The following is a 24,745-nucleotide window of genomic DNA, read 5'->3' on the forward strand; positions in this document are numbered from 1 at the left end:
TTCAATTGCTCTCATCTAACCGAGTACCAGAATGTCCTACCACAAAGTAGATGGCCTGTCGAAAAATTTTAAACTCTGGTGTCAAAAGTCGGTAATAAAAGAACGCCAAATAAACCTACTGAACATATAGCTTTTTTGTGCTAATCCTTTTCCCATTTCAACGATCCGCTTTTATAACCTTCCGAGCTTATTTAATTTTTATTTTTCTCTCCTTCGATTTGTACAAAACAAAATGGATGTTAAACAAACATTTATAACTTGCCAATTGAACTATCCAGTGTCCATCTAACCGGTGTTCCTGTCTTAATATTTAACAGACCAGTATGTTTTTATTGCCCTTTGATATATATGAGGTGCGCTTGCGTTTCGATGAACTGTCGCTATTATGCAGTAAAATATATTTTTTCGTATTATATATATTTACGTTCTATTGGTAGTAGTAAGTATTTACACATCGCCCAAAAAAACGATAAAATGAATTCAGAATTAATAATTAACATGTTACATTCCATTTTAAGTGCCTTTCTGTTTCATATTATCATATATACCTTTGAGGTTTTTAGATTTGATAAAAATGTCATGTTTTAAAGGAATCAAAATGTGGATATGGACTTCTTTTAATGGCTGTACTATGGATGACAGAAGCCCTTCCTATTTATGTTACAGCAATGCTGCCAATTATTTTGTTTCCTATGATGGAAGTTAGCAGAGTGAGAGATTTGGCTTCTAAATATTTTTCGGTAATACTTGTATAGTTATAACCTATTATATATCAAAGTCATATGAAACGATTTCTTGTAATTTAAATTTGTAGGAAATAATTGAAGCATTGCAAGCATGTATACTAAACTACGTCCTCTGTGAACGTAGTTGTTTTACATTTATTACGAATTCATAACGTAGAATCGACAAAATATTTCATTCAATAATTGTTGATCGAAAACTTTGGCTGCTTATTAGCTTTCGGATTTTGGTGCCAAATTTTACCGATCGTTACCTGAGTAAACAATCAACACAGAATCATGGACTTTTTCAAAGCCATTCAAGTATAAAAAAAAATACCTATTTTATTCAAAGGATCATATGACTTTAAAATCAGATAATGATTTAAAAAAAAATATACAAAGGAACAGAAAAGTTCATGTTGCATGCTAGGAAACTGATTGCCTAGATTAGGTTAGTAGACTAGAAAATTATGAGAGAAAAATAGTTAAGAAATGAAGAACAGAGAACGATGGGGTTCTAGATATAAAGAAAACGATTCGATGAAATAGAGAAAATATTTCATATGAATTAAAAATGTAGAAAAGCAGACACTCACAACCAGACCTTTATCATGGTTCTATGTTAAGCTTGTGTATGTAGATAAGTATAACTTTAAAGATTCAAAAATTTGGAAACTACTATGACAATGTAGAAATAAGTTGAGTGATTGATTGTTGTTTGCCTAACGGTCAATGGAAAGATCTTAACGTATGACCTTCAACAATTGACAAGACAAAATTTATTCTTGTTTTCATTGTCACAAGTGACAGGAGAAATATTTTTTTGCCAGAGCAAAGAGAATTAAAAAAAATCTTTGGAGTAAAATAACTTAAAGATTTACATCTACTTCTTTCCACTAAAATGTGTACACTGGATACGCGTGTCTATTTTTATTATAGAATATTTTCGTCATCAGTTTGATACGGGATCCGAAATGCTCTATTTACAAACTAAATGAATTATTCTCTAAATAATATATATCCATCAACTAATGTCAACGAACTGAATATGTACAACAGCTCTTGCTTAAACAGCTTAATTCATATCCATGTATTCTACATCAAATCTAATGTACTGGCTCAAATTAGTACAATTACCAATTTGTCCTTGGCAACGAACAAAGTTGTCCTAATTGTACAATTTTGTACCGTAAAAGCTACGACTTGTCTTATATGGTACAAATAATACTTGACAAGATGCAACTTGCACAAGTCTATCAAGAACAACCTTCAATTAATCTTGTTCCACTACGATGCAATTCAATTTTAGAGAATACACTCTCTTATAATCATGTACCATACGTATCAAGGCCATCGTCTTCGTAGAAGCGAATGACATTGAACCAGAACTTGTGTCTGCTTATATACGATTTTAGGGTTCATACCATTATTGTAGAAGGGATGTTCAATTAGTCTCCTCATTTTTTATCTTAGAATTTCCCATTAGAACACAATCTTACTTTTTGTCTGACCTTCAATTACCCGACAATATCTTGTTTATTTTTATGTTTTTATCTAACTTAAAACAAAACGTAAAAATAAGGCTTCTATCAAAACGTTACTATTGTAAACTGTCTGAACATAAATTCAGTAAACACCACACCTCAAAGAAATTGCATAATATAGATCTCTTGGACATGGGCTGAAATGGCGTGCATTTGCTTCTTGCCATTTCGGACGAATAAATAAGCAGCAACTTCTGACTAAACGATAATCTTGTGTTTAGAATGTCCCGCCCTTTTATTAACAACTCTTCTATGAGGTCCATATATGTGGCATGTTGCAAGGCCAAATGTATTCTTCTCGATTTCAAATGACAGCATAGGCCATCAATCTCATCCCGGTCATCCCATTTAACTGTTATTTCTAATATGATGTATTGTTTCATTCCTTCTCGTCCTCGACTAATTTGCCATTGAACGATAAGCTTACAACAATATTACAATTATTATATTAAAACACATTTGGTACGGTGTGCTTGTTTTGTCCTGATCAATATGATAGTTGGACCACAATCCGACTAAGCAGCATATCCTTTGTTTACAACCATGCACTTCGTGTTATCTATACTAATAGATATACTATATTTTCGGTTTCATGAACCTTTCCATTTGATACGGTTGGCTTCCAAGCTCCTTACTCTTCTCCGGTAAATGTAGTAAATATCTTTCCACACTTTTGCACAGTTAATCACAACATCTTAGTACTAGTACTTTCAGCTGGTGTCATCAGCTTTAACAAAATTTGAATTCACCCCAAAATAAGGATTTTCAACTTTAGAAGATATTTGAAAGAAAATTCCGAAATCGTTCTCAACTTTGTCTTAAACAATTTCTTTCAGATATTGTCGTTTCGCTAATCAGTACTCCTTCATATTGAATATTCTGCTATTTTAGGGTGTAATATTTGTTTTCTTGGGAGGTATGTCGGTAGCAATGTGTATAGAGAAATGGAATATACATAGACGATTTGCTCTGAAGTTACTCTTGTTTCTAGGTACATCTACTAAATGGTAAGATAATTGACTTTCTTACTTTCTTTTGGGATACCGCCTCTGTGCTCTCATGCTAGCATGCTCGCCTCGATTGAAAGAGGTCATAAGTTCGACCCCGGCCGAGACAACCTAAAGACTTGAAAATTAGTATTGACTGCTTCTCAGCTAAACAGACAGCATTTATCTTCTTCAGACTCCAGAATGAAATGTTCAATTGGATGACATGTCTCCCTGTGGACTGTAGACTGTGATCTTGTGAACTAGCACAAGCATGGAGATCTAGTACAATGCAGGCTTCATATCCATGTCACATAAACAGGTTTCTGTCCTGATAACGAAGTGAAGTTGACACTGGATGTGAAACAAACATTCATTATTATCATTATTTTTGACTATTGTGTCGATTGATACATTTGTATTTGTTGCACATCTTTGTTTAACTTTATATTTCATAGTTTAAATAATAGACGACAAAGTTATTGAACAGATCCAAAGCCGAAGTGTATGCTTATAACAAAATACGTTTTTTTTTCAAATTCTGTCAACATATATCCTGACCACAACGACCCTAAAATTGCTAGCAATAAATTTGAAACCTTGAGGTTAAAACAAAACATTTCAGAATTAGAATAAAACATGATACCGTTGTCAATGCAAATGAGAGAATGTAAATGTGAGCATTTAAGACTATTAAAGAATGATTGTCTAACGTCTGATAAACTAGATCCTTGAAAAACATTACACAGTTATTAACTGGGTTTGAGGTCAACAACTTGTTTTATTTTACATCGAAGACTGAAATGTTGTCTGAAACAAAAGACTGAGGGTTACAGTTCAGTGTGATGTTAAAACAACAACTGTTATCAAGAATCAGGTCTATAACTGTTTTGTTTTACCGCCAGCCTATCAACTGTTTTTTTTTTTTTCATGTTAGAGGCCAAAATCATTAGAAAGATTTAGATTTGAAACAAATATACAGCTGGTCTAAAATCTATACCAGTCCCATAATGACGTTATAAGGTATAGGAAATATAAAAAAATATCATATCTAAGTTACAATGCATTTTTGTCGAAATTGTTGAGATTTGTTATTCTCACCCAATTACTTATCATTAAGTCTAGCTAATGCAATTCATTTTATCTAGTAGTATATATAGTACACGGGAAGAATAAATCTGATCTTAAACCGATGCAGATTGACCTCGAGGTTACCAACTTGGCGGGACCGTTGATTAATGGATACATTCGTCATATGTGGCAGTTTGTTCTTCGTTATTTAAAAGTTAAAACAACAATATCTGTGTTCACTGAATTAAATATTACTAACGAAAAATTGATAGATATATTATGGAAAAGATATTAAAAAGTGGTGTTCAGACAACATTTCAGTCTTCGATGTAAAATAAAACAAGCTGTTGACCTCAAACCCAGTAAATAGCTGTGTAATGTTTTTCAATGATCAAGGTAATCAGACGTTAGACAATCATTCTTTAATAGTCTTAAATGCTTACATTTACATTCTCTCATTTGCATTGACACAGGTATCATGTTTTGTTCTAATTCTGAAATGTAATAAACTTTCGTCTTGTCCTAAAGATCTCAGTAAATAATTAGATTTGAAATGAAAGAAAATTCATATATAAGACCACCAATGAACTATGGTGTTCTCATATCAGAATCGAACAACAAACAATGATCTCTTGTTCAAGTCAGCGGAACAATTTCCGGAGATTGTTTCGAAAACTGTAAAATTAATCAAAACATTCAGTTTTGTTGACGATTATATAATTTTATATATATGCACATGTAATATATTTATTTTTAAAACTATTGAAGTTTTGAAAATTTGTATGTCTTTTGTCACGTTCTATTATGGGTTTTTTTTATTGGGTAGGCTAACATTTGGATTCATGGTTACTACGGGGTTTATGTCTATGTGGGTCAGCAACACAGCAACAACATCCATGATGATTCCAATCGGACAGACTGTCCTGGTTGAACTTGTTCGAGCACGGAAACAAAATCGATCGATGAAGAGGAGAAAGATATAGGTTAATTTCTTGTAATATTTTTCATATCGATGGCTAGATTACCATTATATATGGAATATGTCTGTTCGAACCGCCAATCTGAAGGACACAATCTATACATTCTCTTCTCTATTACGATGAATATAGTGTTGGTCTGTTGAATGTTAACACTGGAACACCGGCTAGCTTGACATTGCACAGTTCAATTAACAGGTTATTGTATGGTAGCAATTAAAATTCATTGTAAGAACTAACTGACAATAACCCAAAATTTTTGGCAAGTGATGCCATATTAATGTTAAACAATGCCAAAATCCAACATTTGCGAAACCTGTTTCTGTAACAAGTAAGGGTTTAGTTTAAACTATATTTATTCAGATATATCATCACAAAACGATATGTTACAATTGAAATAAATGATAAGGATTCAGAAACAAGCAAAGGGCTTAAGTATTTCATTTGTAATCCCTCTTCTTTTAACAGCGATAAGCTAAAGATCGTGGATTTAGATTAATTATTATTTCAACAGAAACGGTTTTACAATAATAGTGCAATAAATGACTTTGAAGTGATCTTTTGCCGTCAAACCATTTGAATGATGTCAAACGTTATTGTCTGTGAGATGGTGTTATTTTATTAACGAAGTCTCCACGAACGAACTTACTGGAATTTACAGGATTTTTTAATTGAATAACTTCTTTTCAGGTGACAAGATGGACAATAAGATTGAAAATTTAGAATAAAACGATTGGTAATATAAAATTTACTTTTCGAAAAATTAGTTGGAAATACCATTGTTATTGCAAGTATTTGCGACATTCTATTTCATGTTTTATAAATGTCCAGACGTTTGACATGTTTGACATGTTTATGCTAATCTAGTAACCTTTTTTTTCGTTTTTACTTATTTCAATTATTAAACACCCTCCTCAATAAGACCAAATCTTTTGAAATTCAAACACAATGTCACGGACCATTAGAAACACGTTAAAATCAATTTTGACCGTGGACATTTGCAGTCCAAAAATCAGCTTTCAGTACAGGGTATATGTGATCTCTTAGTTCTAGTTTCTAATAGTTTTATTAATATTTGTTTTCAATGAATCAGTTCATTTGAATTTGAATTTAATAAAAATTGAAAATGTAAATATTTTATACCACATCCTCATTTTGTACAGTAAAATGAAGTTGATAAAGAGCAATGAAGATAGCGACACATTTGAATTTGAAAAGTTAGACGCTGAGTCAAAGAACCTTTGTAAACTGGTATGCCTCTGTATTTGTTACTCGGCTAATTGTGGTGACATTGCGACATTAACTGGAACTACACCTAATCTAGTGCTCAAGGGACAACTCGATCAGTAATTATAAACCAATATTTGTCATTGTTATTGTGATAATTTTATCACAATCTCTAATATCCTTACTTGATGATGCTATACAAGACCTCTTACCAAAAATTCAACCCTACCATATGTTTATATTTTATTCCGATCAAAAACTATAACAATCTAGAAGCTTGTATCTTATATTCACTAATAAGGAAATTGAAATTTACCCAATATATTGCTAAACGGAGAAATCAAACTGTAGCCGACGTTCTGCCGAACCCCGCACGTGGCAGGTACGTTTGCATTCAATCATAATTGAATAGGATTGTCAGTTTTCCTGCCGAAGGTCGGTTGTTCTCTACGCCGTGCGGGCAGCCAGGATTCCTCCATCAATAAAAATTAGCCGCCACGAAATGGTCAACAGTGTTGAAAGTGGAGTTAAACATAAAAATCAATCAATCAATCGATCATATTGAACTGGTTTCTTTTATGATTTTCATTGCCTATCACAAATATTCGTCTTTCTATGTTCAAAGTACTGATTACTTGCAAAATTAGTCTTGTGGATGAATCATAGTCAATTAAGACCGGAATCGGAACGAGTTATAACTAGCAACCTCGGTATTAACAGTGTAGTGATCGTGGTAGATCGATAAACTATTTAGAACACTGCTATGATTGCCAAGAGACAACTATCCACCAGAGTTCAAGTAGATGTTAGCAATAATAGGCCACCGTGCAGCCTTCAACATACCGTATAGTCGGCTATAAATACCTCGACATGAAACAATTCAAACTAGAAAACTAACGGCCTAACTTATAACAAACCAATTTAAAAAAAAACAAATATAACAGGCATGAACCAACGAAAACCACTGAACTACAGGCTCTTGACTTGGTGCAGGCACATAAAGAATGTGACGAGGTTAAAAATGTTTGTGAGCGCTCTAAACCCTGGACAGCATAACACAAGAATAAATCAGTTGCAATTGACTTAAAAGATTACCCGATAATTTTAGATAAAGAAAGCCAAACGTTATTTTTGCTGATTACAAAGTCATATCTATCACTTATTGTATAATGATGTATAATCGTATGTGATTTTTACGTGCAATACATATTGTAATGTCGCCTTTGAATTTCACTGAAATTTTTAATTATTTCGTATTAATCTTTATAAAAATCAATTAAAAAGAAACTATAATATTAAGAATTTAAAAAAAATATATGAATATTCAACAATTGTTGCAGAAATGTATACCTATTTTTTTTATTCTACAGTTTGTTTTTGATTTTTCTTCTGACTTATGACATGTATGAAGTAAATTGTAAATTGTAAATTAAATCCAACTAGAAATACCTATGTTGTTATTTAGTACGTCAGCAGCATGTTTCGTTAAAGCTAATGAGTAAGTGATTTGATTAGCGATGTTCATTGCCTATCACAAATACTCGTCTTTCTATGTTCAAAATACCGATAACTGGCAAAATAAGCCTTGCTGATGAATTTTCAAAAGCAAGACTTTGGAAACCCAAAGAGTAAAAAAAAAATCTAAATACAAACAATCAAAGGGCAAAAACAGGAAAGCACCTATGTTGTGTTGTAATAATAGGTAGTGATGGGAAGACCGTAACAATATCAATATAAAAATGATTAATTGATTGATTGTGGTCGGTATTTTTTTATGGAGACAGCCGAAGTACCCGAAGAAAATCACAGATTTTCGGCAAAAAAACTGGAAATCCCATTCAATTAAGACCGGAATCGGGACGAGTTATAATTCATCAATGGATTACCAATAACTAACTTGTATATAGGTAGCAAACTTAAGAAAAGGGGACATATTCAAATTGTCATTAACACTGAAATGCTTACATGTGCTCCGTACGATTATTACTAAGTTTTAGACCTGGCATATTTTTTCAATAAGGTTGACTAATCAAATCAGGATTTTTTATTGTTGTTTATCTAAATTATTCATATATATTCTATTTGTTTGCAAATTTTTGTGCAGATTGTCTGGTGGTAGTTCCGGTATAACATTTGCTACATTTGTACATGGTTTATTTTCGGATTTCCTATATCCATAGTCAGCGTTTTAATGAATTGGGTAATTCTACAGATTATGTTCTTTGGATGGAGTTGAGTTTAAGAATATAATAAAAACATACTCATGTTAAGGGCATACGATACAGTTACAGGGGAGGTAATGACGTTGCTAACGTATAATGTTATTTTTGCGACGTCAAACTGTGACATATCGGGAAAAGATGCAATTTGCGACTGATTTTTATCATTCAGACTGATTTAACTTAAAAACGAGTTCATGGACCCCTCGTTTTTAAAATGACATTACGTATGAAGATTATTTGTACCAATTTTTATGAAAAAAATAGATAAATATACTGCAAAAAATGCCGTTTTTTTCTAAAATCGTGAAACTTTGATAACAATTAATTATTTCCAAAGAATTGTTATGCAAATTTAGATCACACTTATTTAAAGAAGATTCCCCAAATGTTTTTACAAAAATCCGTTTGTGTTTATCTTTTGAGACAAAAAAGTTAGGTATGTCTATCCAAAGGATAGAAATGTCCAAAAGACCGAAATTTTGAGTAAATGTCTACAATTTCGACCCCATTTATCTCTTAAAGTAGCGCATGAAGGTATATTTTTTATTACATATTTGAATTGACTAGGTGAAAAATAGCTTGTATACAAATTTTAGTAAAAAATCACAGTGGGATCAAAACTGTATCGTATGCCCTTAACGGACAATGATTGTTAGTGGAGTGTTTTAGTTTAAAATGCTGTCGTGTGATGACAGTGGGATTCCTCTCAACAAGAGAGTTTATGAAAGTACATATTGATTGTATTGTTTTCTTCTTCTGCTTCTTCTGAACGGCCAGTGGCATAAATATCAAGCATATAAGCCTACAAATATAAAATAATAGATAAGTCGAATGATTTGTTTACCTTGTATGGACCGGAAAATGTCAGAAAGAGATGATATGTGGGTATATGAAGAACTTTCTCGTTTAAAAGGTCAACTACTAGTATACAGAACAACTCTTAATGATTTATCAAACGGGGTTAACATGCAGAAAAACAAATACTAGACCTACAACAGGCATCAAGTTTTATACCAATTGATAGAACGATATATTTCATACCATTAATGAGGGTATCGATGGGGTTTACAGAATAAAGAATAATGAGTTAATTTTACAGAACAATTGACAAATTAATAACGAGTAGAGAAAAATAGGCCGAAAAATTAAGAGTACAGAAAGGAAGAACCCCCCCCCCCCCCCCCCCCCCGATCCTGGCCCTCATTAAGACCACTCCCTATTATTCATTACATTTAACTTACAAGACAATCCCTAATTAAGTCAAGGTTCTAATCTGTCTATATTGTAGTTACAATCGCTGTAAGGTAAAAATGCTACCTATATGTAATACATAATGCTGTCTTCATTATTATTATTTTTTGCCAAATTACACAATACCACATTCTTTGAAAAAATATTCCACGAATCGCATACAACTCAATAAAATAAATTTCAACATCTTTGAGAAGTTCCCTCAATTCAGTTCATAAATACGGTAAATTCATTCTTTCATTTATTCAAATCAATATGCATTTACATTATATAACCAATGTGTAAATTCAAGGTCTCTATTCACAAAAGCCAAAGCAAGTGACAATCCAGAGAGAATCAAATTTATTCTGAATAAACAGTATGATAGTCTTGGAGAAATAAAGTAAGTAAAAGTGCGATACGACAACCTACTTATCTCCCCTTGAAGGAGAATTCTTGAAATACCATGTTCGTGATGTTAACCCATATAAAAAAAAAGTTCAAATGAAGTGTATGTAAGCCATTATATGTCACCGAATGGTCTTCAACAATGAGAAAAACCCTTACCATATAATCGGATATAAAATGCCACTACATAAAACAATTCAAACGAGAAAACTAATGGCCCAATTTATAACAAAACAATTTATGAAAAACAAATATGACAGGCATGAACCAACGACAACGACTAAACTACAGGCTTCTGACTTTGGGCTGGCACATAAAGAATGTTGCGGGGTTAAACATGTTTGTGAGGGCTCAAACACCCCATAAACCAATGATAGTGGTGTAATGGTACAACACAAGATCAGTTGCAATATAATTGACTTAAAAAATTACCCGATAATTAAAAAAAAAAAAAAAAACCAAACGTGATTTTCCTGAGTATAGGTTATATCTGTCACCTAATTCTAATGATGTATAATCGTATGTGATTTTTACCTACAACACATAATGCAATGTCGCCTTTGAATTTCACTGAAATTTTAAATTATTTCGTATCAATCTTTATAGACTCAATTAAAAAGAAACTGCGATACTAAGAATTTTTTTTAAAATTACGTATATTCAACAATTCTTGCAGAAATGTGTACCTATTTTTTCATCCTATAGTTTGTTTTTGAGTTTTCGTCTGACTAGTGATGTAAATTGTAAATTGTATATTAAAACCAACTAGATATACTTATGTCAGAACCACGTTTCGTCACAGCTAATGAGTAAGTGATTTAATTAGAAATTTTTATACATGAGTTTGATCAATTTGTTTTATTCGATTCAATTTTCCTTACAACTCTAGTTTGGATCAAACTTTTATCGTTGTATTAATGATAACTCTTTTTTAGTTTTGCACAGAAAGCGGTTTGTGTACATTTAGTTATGCTTGTGATGTTGTGGTTTTCGTTAGAACCAGAATGTGTTCCTGGCTGGGGAAATTTCTTTAAAAAAGGGTACGTCTTAGAGATTTTGTTACTCAGTTTACACCAAATGCAATTACATATCATCCATTGTACACTAGCTTCGCCAGTAATATATAATGTCTTTAGAGAAGCCATACGATATAAGACTTTTAGCTCAACTGCCAGATGATGAGAGTTTTGTCTATTATTTCAAAATCCGCTATAAATAAAGAATGTTCAGAATGTTAAGCTCTACCTATTGTCTAATTACGTCAAAACTGTCAGACGACTTTTTATATGAATTATTGTCCTTAAATGACGAATTTTACTATTTTTTACATTTTTGCCTATTAAGTCGAAAATTATAATAGATAGACAGACATTTTAAAAAACAAAAATGATCAGCAAGACCTGCTCTACATATAAATCAGCATGGCCAATATTTTCAGACGACTCCTTATAAGAGTCATTGCCCTTTAATCACGATTTTTGCCCTTTTTTTTTTTTTTTTGCGTTATTGTCTTATATCTTAAAAACTACTAGAACACACATGCAACATCGTGGGTCCGTGGCTGAAATAAAGTACATACGCCTTCTTTTCAGCCTGGATTTTTAGTATTCGTATTGTCATTTGATAAACTCATGCTTATAATAAGGTGCACAGTTTTCTCTACTTTCAAAATCTTTCTGTTTGAATCCGTGCTGGTTTTCTTACTACAACCGGAAACTACTTGTTGATATATTTTTTTGGTCAATGATTGAATTTAGTATTGTCAATCCCTGTATAATGACGAAGTTGAGGTGTGATTATGAATTGTGTATATATCAAATCCCAAATACACAGTTTGGTGGTGCGCCTGACAGAGGCGGAACGTACAGATTGTGTAACAGGTAACAGGTAACATGTGACATATACTATTGTTTTCGGTATCGGATTTGACCCGGAACTTGTAATATTAGTAATATAAATTATGTGGAAAACAAAAGGGTCTTGAATGGAGTGATTTTATATTAACCCCATTGTTCCTTATTAGTTATATATAAAGTTGAATTCTTTGATTCGTCGTTTTTACGTCATGCCGGCTTACAAATTGGACCTCGTTATTTTAGTGGTATAGATTATGGATAGATAGAATCAGGACAGATTCTACAAATAAGATAAACATTGATGAAATCTTCTGTCGACTACTGATTAGAGTTATTGCCCTTTAATGACGATTTTTACCAATGTTTTCCGTTTTTGCCTTATATCTTAAAACCTATAATAGATAGTTAGAAAGTTTATAAAGCAAAAGTGATCTGCTAGACAAGATCTACAAATAAGTCAACATAACCGAAATCGTTCGTCGACTCCTTATTGAAGTTATTGCTCTTTAATTTGCCCCATTTTTGCCTATTATCTTGAAAACTGTAATAGATAGATAGAAACTCTAACTAGCACAAATAATCAGCAAGTCAAGTTCTACAAATAACTCATACTCATTTCTTCATTGTAAAACATTTTTCCACAACGTAATGGACTTGTCTCCATAAACGTTTGACATCTTGTTTTCCTGATCATTTTTAAGAAAAACATTCTGTGTTGTATGATGTTAACTCATTTTGTTATTTTGTTATTTTGTGTTGTATGATGTTATCTTTTGCTATTTTGTGTTGTATTATGTTACCGTTTGCTATTTTATGTTGGTTGATGTTATCTTTTGCTATTTTGTGTTTTATTATTAGAATGTGATCTTTTGCTGTTTTGTGTGTTTTATTATTAGAAATATATTTTGCTATTTGGTGTTGCGCTATGTTTTCTTTATCTGTTTTGTTTTCTGATTTTATCTTTTTCTATTTTTGTGTTGTATTATGTTATCTTTTCCTATTTTGTGCAGGTACGTGTCAGATGCAGTACCAGGAATGATGATCGCTACTAGTTTGTTTATTTTTCCTTCTAGAAGGCGATTGAAAACTGATACAGGTATATGTTGCAACGTCCACATTTTTAAAAAATTATTAAGAAATTAATGGTACTTCACGTTTGTAATGTTATTCGTTATAAGTATATGTATTTCTACCATTATCGGCTATTTATAGAAAGACAATGCTGATTTACAAAATTTATTAGCTATTCCTTACGTCATCTCTTTAGTATAATACATAGACTTGTGTCGATTTAAAGTACAATGTATAATATCACTTGTGTTTAATTTATTATTTTGTTTTAGAAGTGTTTATCTATATGCGTTTATTTTCAATACCGCGTCCCTTCAAGTGTCCGATCGTGTACTGGTATCACTAGTCGGTGTCTTCAACCTATGCCAACATTTGAAAAATATATATTCAACCTATGCTTACAAACAAAATACAATGGGTGTTGTTATAACAATTAATAACTAATTACAGGTAAAATCTTTCTTTCTTTTTCTTTCACCTACAGGTATGAATCGCCGTTCTAGATCGGCGCACTCCTACATAGTAGGATGGCTAATGCGCTATATACAAATATTATTAATTCGTATATTTTAACTAATTTGATTCGTTCAGGGATAGTCACATGTTAAACTATATTTTCGAAGGTATTTAGAAAACGGCGGATAGCAAAAAGCACATTGCATAGCAAAAAGCATATTGCACGGTTATTTTTAGAATATTTAAAAACCGATATACTTTGTGACGTCATGTAATGAATTTCATGATATTGTTAAAAGATTTATAAAAAAAATATCTATGATCGATTATTTGAAGAAAAAAAATCTTCAAATACATAAGATGTAAAAAAAAAAACAACATAAAAAGTAAATGAAATAACAGCTAATATGTTGTTATTGTCTATGAGACAATATGATATCTATAAAATTCCAACAAAATCAAATGACGATTTTGATACAAATATGGTCGGAAATTAATAATATAACAATTATAGCCTATGTATGAGGTCAATACAGGATATATCGACCCAAAGAAGTATATCGACCTCGGACTTCGTCCTCAGTCAATATACTTCTTTCAGGTCAATATATCCTTGTATCGACCTCATACAAAGGCTATAATTGTATAATATACACCCGCACCCACTAAAAACTCATATTACACACAAAGGAACGTGCCACTAATCCACCAATTCATGCATATATATATATATAACGGAAATTACAGTCAGTATTTTAAAGCATTAAAAATTACTCCTTTAGAATAAAAAAAACAACAGTTAAATACTTGCAAAATTATGTTGTAGTAAAAATATTCTTGTATGGTAAAATACTTCAAAAATTTGTTTGTTCTTAATATAAAACTTAAACAAAACAAACAAAAATAATTGAATAAATAAAAAATTATAAAAATTAAAAAGAATTAAAGTAAAAAAATATTTTTTGGGATTTTTTTAATATACAAGATTTGCTCACGTATGACTTGTTGCTGAGTATCCAAGCTAAAAATGTATTAAATCTGATTCATGTTCTATATCTAAATTAAAATTTTATTTTGAAAAAGTGCTTTATTAATTTTGGTAATCATATATAAAAAATGGGCTTTAACTAGTTTTCACAGAGCTCTTTAATTCAGTATGATTTCTATGTCTTAGAAACATAATTCCCCATAGAATCTTACAATATTTTATAAAAGAATAGAAATATATACACAGAGAATTATAATTTGCTGAGCACATATGAATAGCGGCATAATTATATTAATGCACATAATATGTATAAACGGTAATATGTCTGACTGCTTCTGAAATTTTCAGATATGTCCTTTCTAGAAAATATCTTTCTAGAATATATGATATTCGTTACGAATACTATATCCGTTTATCAGACTATTCAAAAAGAGAGGCGAAAGATACCAAAGGGACATTCAAAGTCGAAAATAAACTGACAACGCCTTGGCAAAAAAAGAAAAGGACCAAAAGACAAACAACAGTATACAAAACACAACATAGAAAACGAAAGACTGAGCAACGCAAAACCCACCATAAACCGGGGATGGTCTCAGGTGTCTTACAGTATTATCAGATATATTTTTATATAATATGTATATATATGTCTCTGGTATGATGTAATAGTGAACATTGTAAAATTGTTTTTAATTCTGATGTCAGTTTTTACGAAATATGTGTTTTTGTATATTAGAATACATGGATGGAAATGCAGAAAAAAACACTATTGTAATAAGAAGTAACACACATATATACAAAAACACCATTATTTCATAAATACTGACCTGTGAAAAAATACACTTTTCAATGTGAAGCAGATTATAAATAGTGTTCTATTCATTATTTCCATGCAATTGACGTAATTTTACTTTTAGAAAAATATCATCAAATATTTTCATCATATATTGTATGATATTCACATGATACTGGTATATCCTGAACATGCATGAAATATTTGCCATTGGACTTTAAGCAACCTTCAATCATCAATTGTTTTATTATGTTAATTCCAAATACAAAAGAGATCAGCAACACACAGAGTTGCCTTCATTTTTACTATTACAAGTAACAAAAATAGTTGTGGGTACACTTAAACGCCAATTTTAAACTGGTTGTAAATTGATTGTCCCCTAATTATTTTTTGTTTTTATAACACTTAATCTGTTATATTTTATTCAACCTATGCCAACATGCACTTTTTCATACAATTTTATACCTAAATTTCAAAATGTTGGCATAGGTTGAATGAACCCACTAGTCTTGTCATCCAAACGTTATGTCTTGTGGGATTAGTGGATTTATTGGCCTTTGATCATGAAAAGAAAATATTCACAACAACAGAAGAGAATATCAGTTGTTTTTCAAAATTAAATTTAACAACATATTTACCGAAACAAAAGACACGTTTTTTATTCCAAATTCTGAGAGAGAACATATTTTTTATGCCAAATTATTTTGCCAAAACCGATGTTACATCTAACAATACATGCAAAAACACGTGACGTTTTGAGTGGTGAATATCAATTTTCTGGAAGTGAATGTGATGGGTTATTAATAATTCGATTCATATAGCAGACGTACTTAAATAGTTCCATTGTGGAATATATCTTATCTTGCAAACTGGACACCCGATCAGTTAGGAAAAGTATAAACCAGATAAAAAAATCATTTTTTTAATTCCATAAAACATGTTCTTTATACCATTGCCTATGTCATTCCATTCCTTTCATTGTTATTGTTTTTATTACTGTTAATAATCATATACCCCTGATTGGGTCTGGAGAAATAAACGTTTCAGGTTTCAAGTTTGATTCAAGTTATCTCCATTAAAAGGGTCCACCAATCTTTTACATGACCAATTTGTTTTAGGTGAGGACGAAACAAACGAAATACCTCCACTTCTAGACTGGCAAACATTTGTGGAAAAAATACCATGGGGTGTTACACTTCTACAGGGTGGTGGACTTGCTCTTGCGTTTGCATGTCAGGTATGAAATTGTTCTTGTTAAGATTTTATCTTCTGTTATGTCAAATTCATATCAGGTATGTAATCTCTACGATGTACTCTTTCGGTATATATCAATCAGATAAGAGGTGTTGTCATGCTCCATGCATACATGTAGAATTCTCTATTAGATGCGGAACAAACAATTTGGGGTTGGAAAGGCAATAAGCATAACACTCTTAAATGAGATCAGGTTGCGACACTGTTTATCCTTTCGTTCAGGGAGAACATTGTAAAACATACATGTATATATGTATATAATTACATTAGATGTATGTTTCATTATAATACGTTATTCTGATTGGCTAACTGCAAGCTCGCGTTATTCCTTAATCAACTTCAATACACAATGAAATTTATCATTCATGATGACACGAGGTCCCACAATAAAGTGCACTGGTAAATTAAATAAAAACTTGATAAAAATCGTGTTTTCATGATACTAGCTAAAAAATGTAATTATAAGTATTGAATGCTTCTTTTTTGTAACTTCATAGGGTTGTAAAAGCGTTGACCGTGCGCACATTTTTAGAATGAAGCGCTTCCGCGCTTCATGCAAAATGTACTTCGGTCAACGCTTTTACACCCCAATGAAGTTACAAAAAGAAGCATTCAATTCTTAAATGAAACCGAATACTATGAACACATCGTGTGTTTCTGTGATTACCTTCAAATGTGGTACGCTCGAGTCAAAACCGTTTTGGAGACCAAAAAAAAGAGAAGATATTTGGCATGAGAGCATCAAATTTAAATTCAAACGTGCATGCCTTGGTTTGAAATCGCTAGATTAGTATTGTCACAGTGTCTAAAATATATATTAGAAAATTAAATGTTTTTCTGTTCTGATTTAGAAATGAAGATTTAAGTATGAAGTTTAAAACGTCAATCCATTTTCTTTGCCTGTCATGTTCCAAGTACGGTCAAAATTGATTTTTACAAAAATAAACGACAGCCAATATCGTAGCCGGAAATCTGCAGCAGCAATAGAACAAAGAACTAAATATCAAACAATCAAAACGACAGACAAAATAGTAATAGTGTCATCGTTTGTATTTTAATGGTTGTCTTTTTATAGAGAATGATCATGGCAGTTCTTTGACATTCTCAGTTCATTTTCACAATTTATCTACGCATGTTCAGGGCGAATACAAGCTTTTAATGAAAATCGTTGTATCTTTGCTGGTGACATTTATTTTACAAAAATCAGTTCAAATAGACGATGTATTCCTTCTTTAAAGGAATCAGGACTATCACTGTGGTTAGGTGCTCAGATGTCTGTGTTTCGAGACGTACCCGTTTGGATTATGATATTTATAATATGTACTTTTGTTTCCTTGACAACCGAAGTAGTTAGTAATATAGCCGCATGCAGTATCGTTCTTCCCGTATTGGCAAACATGGTAAGTTCAAAAGTCACCTTTTTTATTATATAAGGCGCTTTTATAATCATCATATTCACAAATTGTCTGTATATACTACTGAAACAATGATCAAACTGTAAGAAAAAGGACTATGTTTTCTCCAGTATCCGATACTTTTCCATGATGACAATACGTCTGAAAATTTATTGTTCAAGAAAAAATCCAATCTTTTCAAAGTTACATAAAAGTTCCATTTTCTATTACAAAGATAACCTTTTCTTTGCATATTTCTTGTTAAGACCGTTTAAAATGGAGTTTAACAATATACAAATAAGGAGATGTGGTATAGTTGCCAAGGAGACAACCATCCTCCAAAAGACAAATGACGTGGATGTAAGAAACTATAGAGTGGGTGACGCATATTCGCCGCAAAATTCGTTCATTTCCAACTACATCCGACCTACATTCGAATATTTGAAACTTTTTATGTAGGTTTCAGAAAGTTTACTTGTATATTATAATAACAATTGTTTGCAATTACATGAATTAGCTTGAGAGATTATTCCTATACGATTTTTCTAACAAATATTTACTTTATGACTGCACATGCGTGCCATATAAATCTTACATAATTGCCAAAATCGTTCAAAAACACCTGCGTATTTCTTTATATATGCGAATAACATTGGAAATGGGGTAAAGAGGAATATCAACAGTTCGAACATTACAAACAGCGTTTAGCATCTATTTAGGCAAGTATTGCTTATAGGCACACGAAATTTACAGAAAAAATTGCAAAAACGGCGAAAATGTGTCTACGGCAAATATGCGCCACCCACTCTACGGCCTTAAGCAATGAGAAAAATTCCTATCGTATACCTATCTATGTTTTTATTAAATAAGAATACAAGTACCGTCTATCACAACAAATAAATGCGAACTTATTACATTCTTTGGGGTTTACTTGTTCAATTTAGAACTATGCAGTCTAAACCTATTCAATGGCATACTTTAAACTATGAGCATGCTCAAAAATGGCTATCATCAACTGAAAAATGATAACACAGAAATATCACCCGCCTTTATATCTCATGTAAATTATAACATAACCATTTCTGACTTTGTCATTATCTGGGAAAATGAATTAAATGAGTTTTTCATACAGGCTGCTGGCATGCATATTCATCCGACATATTTAATGTTACCTGCTACAGTCGCCTGCTCATTTGCTTTTATGCTTCCTGTTTCTACACCACCAAATATCATAGCATTTTCATACGGATATCTTAAAGTTACTGATATGGTGAGTAAAGTTTAGAGTTTAATCATTTAATTTTTTTTCTATCATTGACGATTTTAATATTTGATATTAAAAACTAGAACCCTACATTTGAATTCAACCCGAAACCTGAAGCAGCGTTACTTATACATAAAGAATTGCTGAAAACGTCTGCATGGTTATAATTTGTGAAATGTTTATGCCAGTAATTGCTCTGTAATATTTGCAAAACTCCCTTTGTAAAATTCAATAAAGAAAATTTAAACAGTGCGAATGCAAATGGTATCAAAAATAATACAACTAGGCTAAACGAGAGGCTAAATGAACTTCGTTAGAAATTGGTAGTTTTCCTGGGTAGTGTAATGTTCTCTGGTTTAAACCAAGTAAATAAAATAACTCTTGATCAATATATGAAGCTTCCGAAACGTTTGTCTGTAATTACCTTCATTAGGAACGACCAAAACCAAACAATTAAATACCCCGGATGTATCAAATCTTGAGGAGCTATATGACCAAAAGGGAATAATAAAGATTTTTAAACATGTTTAACCCCGCCGCATTTTTGCGCCTGTCCCAAGTCAGTTCATGCTTTGGAGTTAAGTGTGACGTCCATTTTCACTGAACTAGCACACAATTTTATTAAGGGGCAGCTGAGGACCACCTCCGGGTGCGGGATTTTCTCGCTGCATTGAAGACCAATTGTTGTCTCTTTTACATATGCCCCATTTCCATTCTCAATTTTATTTTACCAAATTCCTCTAAATTCATGTTTGCGTGAGGCGATTATATGGTAGCCTCCTCGCCTCTAGTGCACGAGATCGTGGATAAGATCCCGGGTTGGATCAAACTTTACGACTCAAAATTTGGATTTTGTGGCTTCCATACCAATCATGTGGCATTTAAAAATAAGAACAAAAACTTGTCGCGGCTCTAAGTAAGAATAACTTTTCAGAATAGGGTGACGTAGTCTTTCTGTGGAGTGTTACCCTGTAAACTAGAACGTTAAAAATCCGACTCTGTGGATCGGTCTAGTACAAAACAGGGTTCATATTCACATCACGTAAACATGTTCTCATCCTGAATATGCATTGTGTTTCCCATTGGATGTTAAACAGCCATCAATCCATCATCATCGTCATAATCATTTCTTATTTCCCGAAATCAAAGAAATGGGTGTTATTTTTTTAGTTTTTTTTTCAATTTGAGATGAAGATCGGAGTATTTGTAAACTTCAGTTGTGTAATAATTGTAACAGTGGCCATCAATACATATGGAGCAGCATTCTTAAATCTACATGAGTATCCAGACTGGAAACTTCTCTCAGATAAAACAATGAATCTTAATATAACCAACATTAATTCTACATTGTTACAATGATTCTTGTAAGACGAGTGCCTTGAAATGTGAGACATATTGGAATATAAGTTAAAACTAATGGTGTTTTTATTGTCTGTTTTTTATGGCCACTGCCATTTCAGATAATTTCACAGCGTAATTCTTAGTCATGCTTCATACCAATATAATTACATTACATGTATGTTTCAATATAATACGTTATTTTGATTGGCAAACAGTAATCTCGCGTTATTCTGAAATTAACCTTCATTTCAAAATGAAATGTAACATCCATGATAACACGAGCTTCCACAATAAAGTGCACAGGTAAATAAAAGAAAAACTTGATAGAAATCGTGATTTCATGATCCTAGCAAAAAAATGTAATTATAAGTATTGAATGCTTCTTTTTGTAGTTTTATAGGTTGTAAAAGCGTTGACCGTGCGCACATTTATAGAATGAAGCGTTTCCGCGCTTCATACAAATGTACTTCGGTCAACGCTTTTACACCCCAATAAATTTACAAAAAGAAGCATTCAATTCTTAAAATAAAACAAGAGACCGCGTATGATATCAGAGGATCCAGAACGAATTCTATTTATTAAATGATATGAGCAAATCAGCCCTAATACGGATAAATCAGCATGTGCAATACTGATGACGTTGATCTGTTAATATAAATCATGAGTTAATATTGCTTTTCGGACCGATCCAATACGAGAAAAGCCGTATTGGCTCATGGGCTAATACTTCCGGTTTCAATTTTTTACGCCTCACCTAACTTTGGATGTATTGTTTTGCATAAGATACATTTTTATCATATTTTGTATCTTCAAATAACATAAAAAAAAAGTTAAAAATGATGTTCCGTGTTTTTTAATATTTCACAGCCTTTCGATTATTATCAATTTTTCATTTCCGTTGATCAATCCTCAGAACGCAGACGATTCATGAGTAAGAATGGTTAAACTGTCTGAATTATTATTCCTAGCTACTTTATATTTGCTAGATAAAATTAGTTAACATAGCATATATTAAGTACTTGGACTACAGAAATTTCATAAATGTTGACAAAAATGCATCGTAACTGCGAAAAGACAAGTTCAAATATGAATTCCTATATCTTCTTCACGGTAAGTTTCTAAGTTTAATCAAAGAATTGAAATCATAAAATAAAAGTGTTATGAACTGGCTGTTTCTGTATTAATTGATTAGCCCTAATTACTTTATGCTTTTATAACTTTTAATCTGTTGTGTTTTACTCCATCGTTATGCCATCATTTTTTCATACAAAAAGTTATACCTACATTTCAAAATGTTGGCATAGTTTAATGAAACCAAAATAAGTGAAAATTATAGTCACTATAGACATAAGTCAAAGCGTCAAGCAATCAATCAAACGATTTATCATGAACCAGAGCAAAGACCTCCCCTTTCAAATGTTTTTATGTAATGTATAATTTAGAATGGTAAATCATAAACTGCCAATAGAATGTAGGAGGTGGTCTAATATCCCAAGAGAAAATCGGACCTGCCCTTTATGTGAAGAAGGCGATATCGGGTGATGAATACCATTATCTCCTCAAATGCAACATTTTTTTACAACAGAAAGAACTGAATACTTAGATAAAAAATTCACAACACATTGCAATATTCTTGGTTCAGGGAACTTATGAATACATCTAAACAATCTAAGCTTAGAAATTTATGTAAGTTTATTGATTTATAAACGATGAAGTTGATTCTCTCAATTAACCTTCTCCTCCTCCCTCATTTTTTAAGGTCTTTCATTTAATTAGATATACACTTCACATTTTTAACATGTAAACATATTTATTTATTTTATTTCTGTTTAGGGGCCAGCTGAAGCCCGCATCCGGGTGTGGGATTTTCTCGCTGTGTTGAAGACCCATGAGTTGCCTTAGGCTGTTTTCTGCTCTTTGGTCGGGTTGTTGTCTCTTTGACACATTCCCCATTTCCATTCTCAATCTTATTATGTATTACTATTGTATTGTTTAAATTATTTCCTCAACATATGTACCTTTGTATTATTGTATACTTCCTCAACTTATGTACCTTTGTATTATTGTATATTTCCCCAACATATGTACCTTTGTATTATTGTATATATCCCCAACTTATGTATCTTTGTATTATTGTATATTTCCCCAACATTTGTACCTTTGTATTATTGTATATATCCCCAACTTATGAGAGAGAGAGAGAGAGAGAGAGAGAGAGAGAGAGAGAGAGAGAGAGAGAGAGAGAGAGAGAGAGAGAGAGAAGAGAGAGAGAGAGAGAGAGAGAGAGAGAGAGAGAGAGAGAGAGAGAGAGAGAGAGAGGGTGGACAGGGGTACGGGAACATATGGGAATGAGGGGCGAGGGAAGCGGGAGTCAGGGGGCGGGAACCGGGGGGAGAGGGTAGTAAAAATAGCAATATTCTGAAAAAATTTTATTTACCGATTTTCTTCTGGAAGTAAGGTGGAAATTAAGAGTATGGGGAGGAAGTAGGCTGAGATGGGGGTAAGGAAGCGGGAACCAGGGACCCCTTATATATACCAATGTTTACAATTTCGTAAGGGGATAACTTACCTAGCTCAAGGACGTATAACTAGCGTCTAATATACGTCCTTGCCTAACTTGATAAAACTCTACTGTTGAAAAAACTATGATTGGTCCCTTTCCTGGTCCATGTCTCACTATTGAATAAAGTATCTAACCCCAAGAGATTTTTGGAGAGGGAACAAAAATCACTAACACTCAAATCAGCCTGCAGTGGCAATAAAAGAGGATCAACAGATAATAGCAAAAATTATTAAAAAAAAACTGGGACAAATATGACTAATACACTGAACTTTTAATTGTTCCCAGCAAAGACGTATTTTAATCTGAGATTTTAATATATGTCCCTGACTGTTCTTTATGAAAAATGGATCAAGAAATTACTGCAAATATGCTCAATTGTCAATCAACAATAACAGAATTTAGTCAAAACAGTCAATCAATCAATCTATACGACTATAGATCATGTTTGCATAAGTCAAGGACGTATAACTAACATCTAATAATACGTCCTTGACATAAGTGCAAAGACCTTCCCTTTCAATTGTTTTTATGTTATATATACCAATGTTAACACATTCATACTGGGGATTACTTGCCCGGTTTAATAAAACCTATTTACTTACTTACTAACGCACTGCTTTCGTTCATTCCATGTATTTTTTACTCGGGTTATTTGACCATAGAATAGAATATAGAATCGAATATTTTTATTTCCCAAATTACAGGGCCCTTAAAGGGCTCAAATTTTAGATACAATTCATTGACTTCTTAATTGGTAATTACAACAATAAACATCACAGTGTACATGTAAATATATATTTAGTATATTAGCATTGGTCAGAATCAGAGCCATCAACAATATATATATTGTGAATAAAAGAATAAAATTACCGTGCTTATATGCATCCATTCTCAAATTATCTACTGGACTTAGTGTCAATATTCATACCCGATCTCCTTAATTCAAAACATTCACCAATGTAACAGCCCATTTTTTTCCATGAGAGATACATTTTCTTGGGTCAAGAGCCATAAAAATTTGGAAGATTTATTTAAGTTTTTAAAATTATAACAAATTTTAGAAATGTATTGAAAAAAACCTTCCCTTTGGATATCATAAACATGATAAAGTGGGCATTCTAACAAAAAATGAAGCTCATCCTCAACTTTACCAAGTGAGCAATTTAAACAAAGACGCTCAGATCTATCTATATGTTTTTTTGAATATCTGTCTGTCTCAATATTAAAGAGTGAGCACTTATAGTGACTGTCTTTTTTTTAAATCCTGTAGTTCTAAATATTTTTCTTTTTTAAAACAACCTTTTATAGAAAAATAAGTAGTAAGCTTCCCATTTTCTGAGTTAATTGTTTGATACTTCAGTCTATTCCAAAATGTTAA

General features: G+C 32.1%; 1 protein-coding gene across 1 annotated transcript; it reads left to right on the forward strand.

Annotated features, from left to right (window-relative positions):
- Positions 1–602: 602 nt before the first annotated feature.
- Positions 603–20,828, forward strand: LOC127712828 (Na(+)/citrate cotransporter-like). Its single transcript, XM_052219435.1, has 9 exons — positions 603–710; positions 3,161–3,276; positions 5,153–5,252; positions 6,522–6,649; positions 13,257–13,342; positions 16,670–16,788; positions 18,044–18,205; positions 19,332–19,469; positions 20,652–20,828. Exons 1-9 carry the CDS (start codon positions 621–623, stop codon positions 20,820–20,822), a joined length of 1,110 nt encoding a protein of 369 aa, XP_052075395.1. The 5' UTR covers positions 603–620; the 3' UTR covers positions 20,823–20,828.
- Positions 20,829–24,745: the final 3,917 nt, after the last annotated feature.

The sequence above is a fragment of the Mytilus californianus genome, unplaced genomic scaffold (assembly GCF_021869535.1).
Source record: "Mytilus californianus isolate M0D057914Y unplaced genomic scaffold, xbMytCali1.0.p SCAF_8, whole genome shotgun sequence".
Taxonomy (NCBI): domain Eukaryota; kingdom Metazoa; phylum Mollusca; class Bivalvia; order Mytilida; family Mytilidae; genus Mytilus; species Mytilus californianus.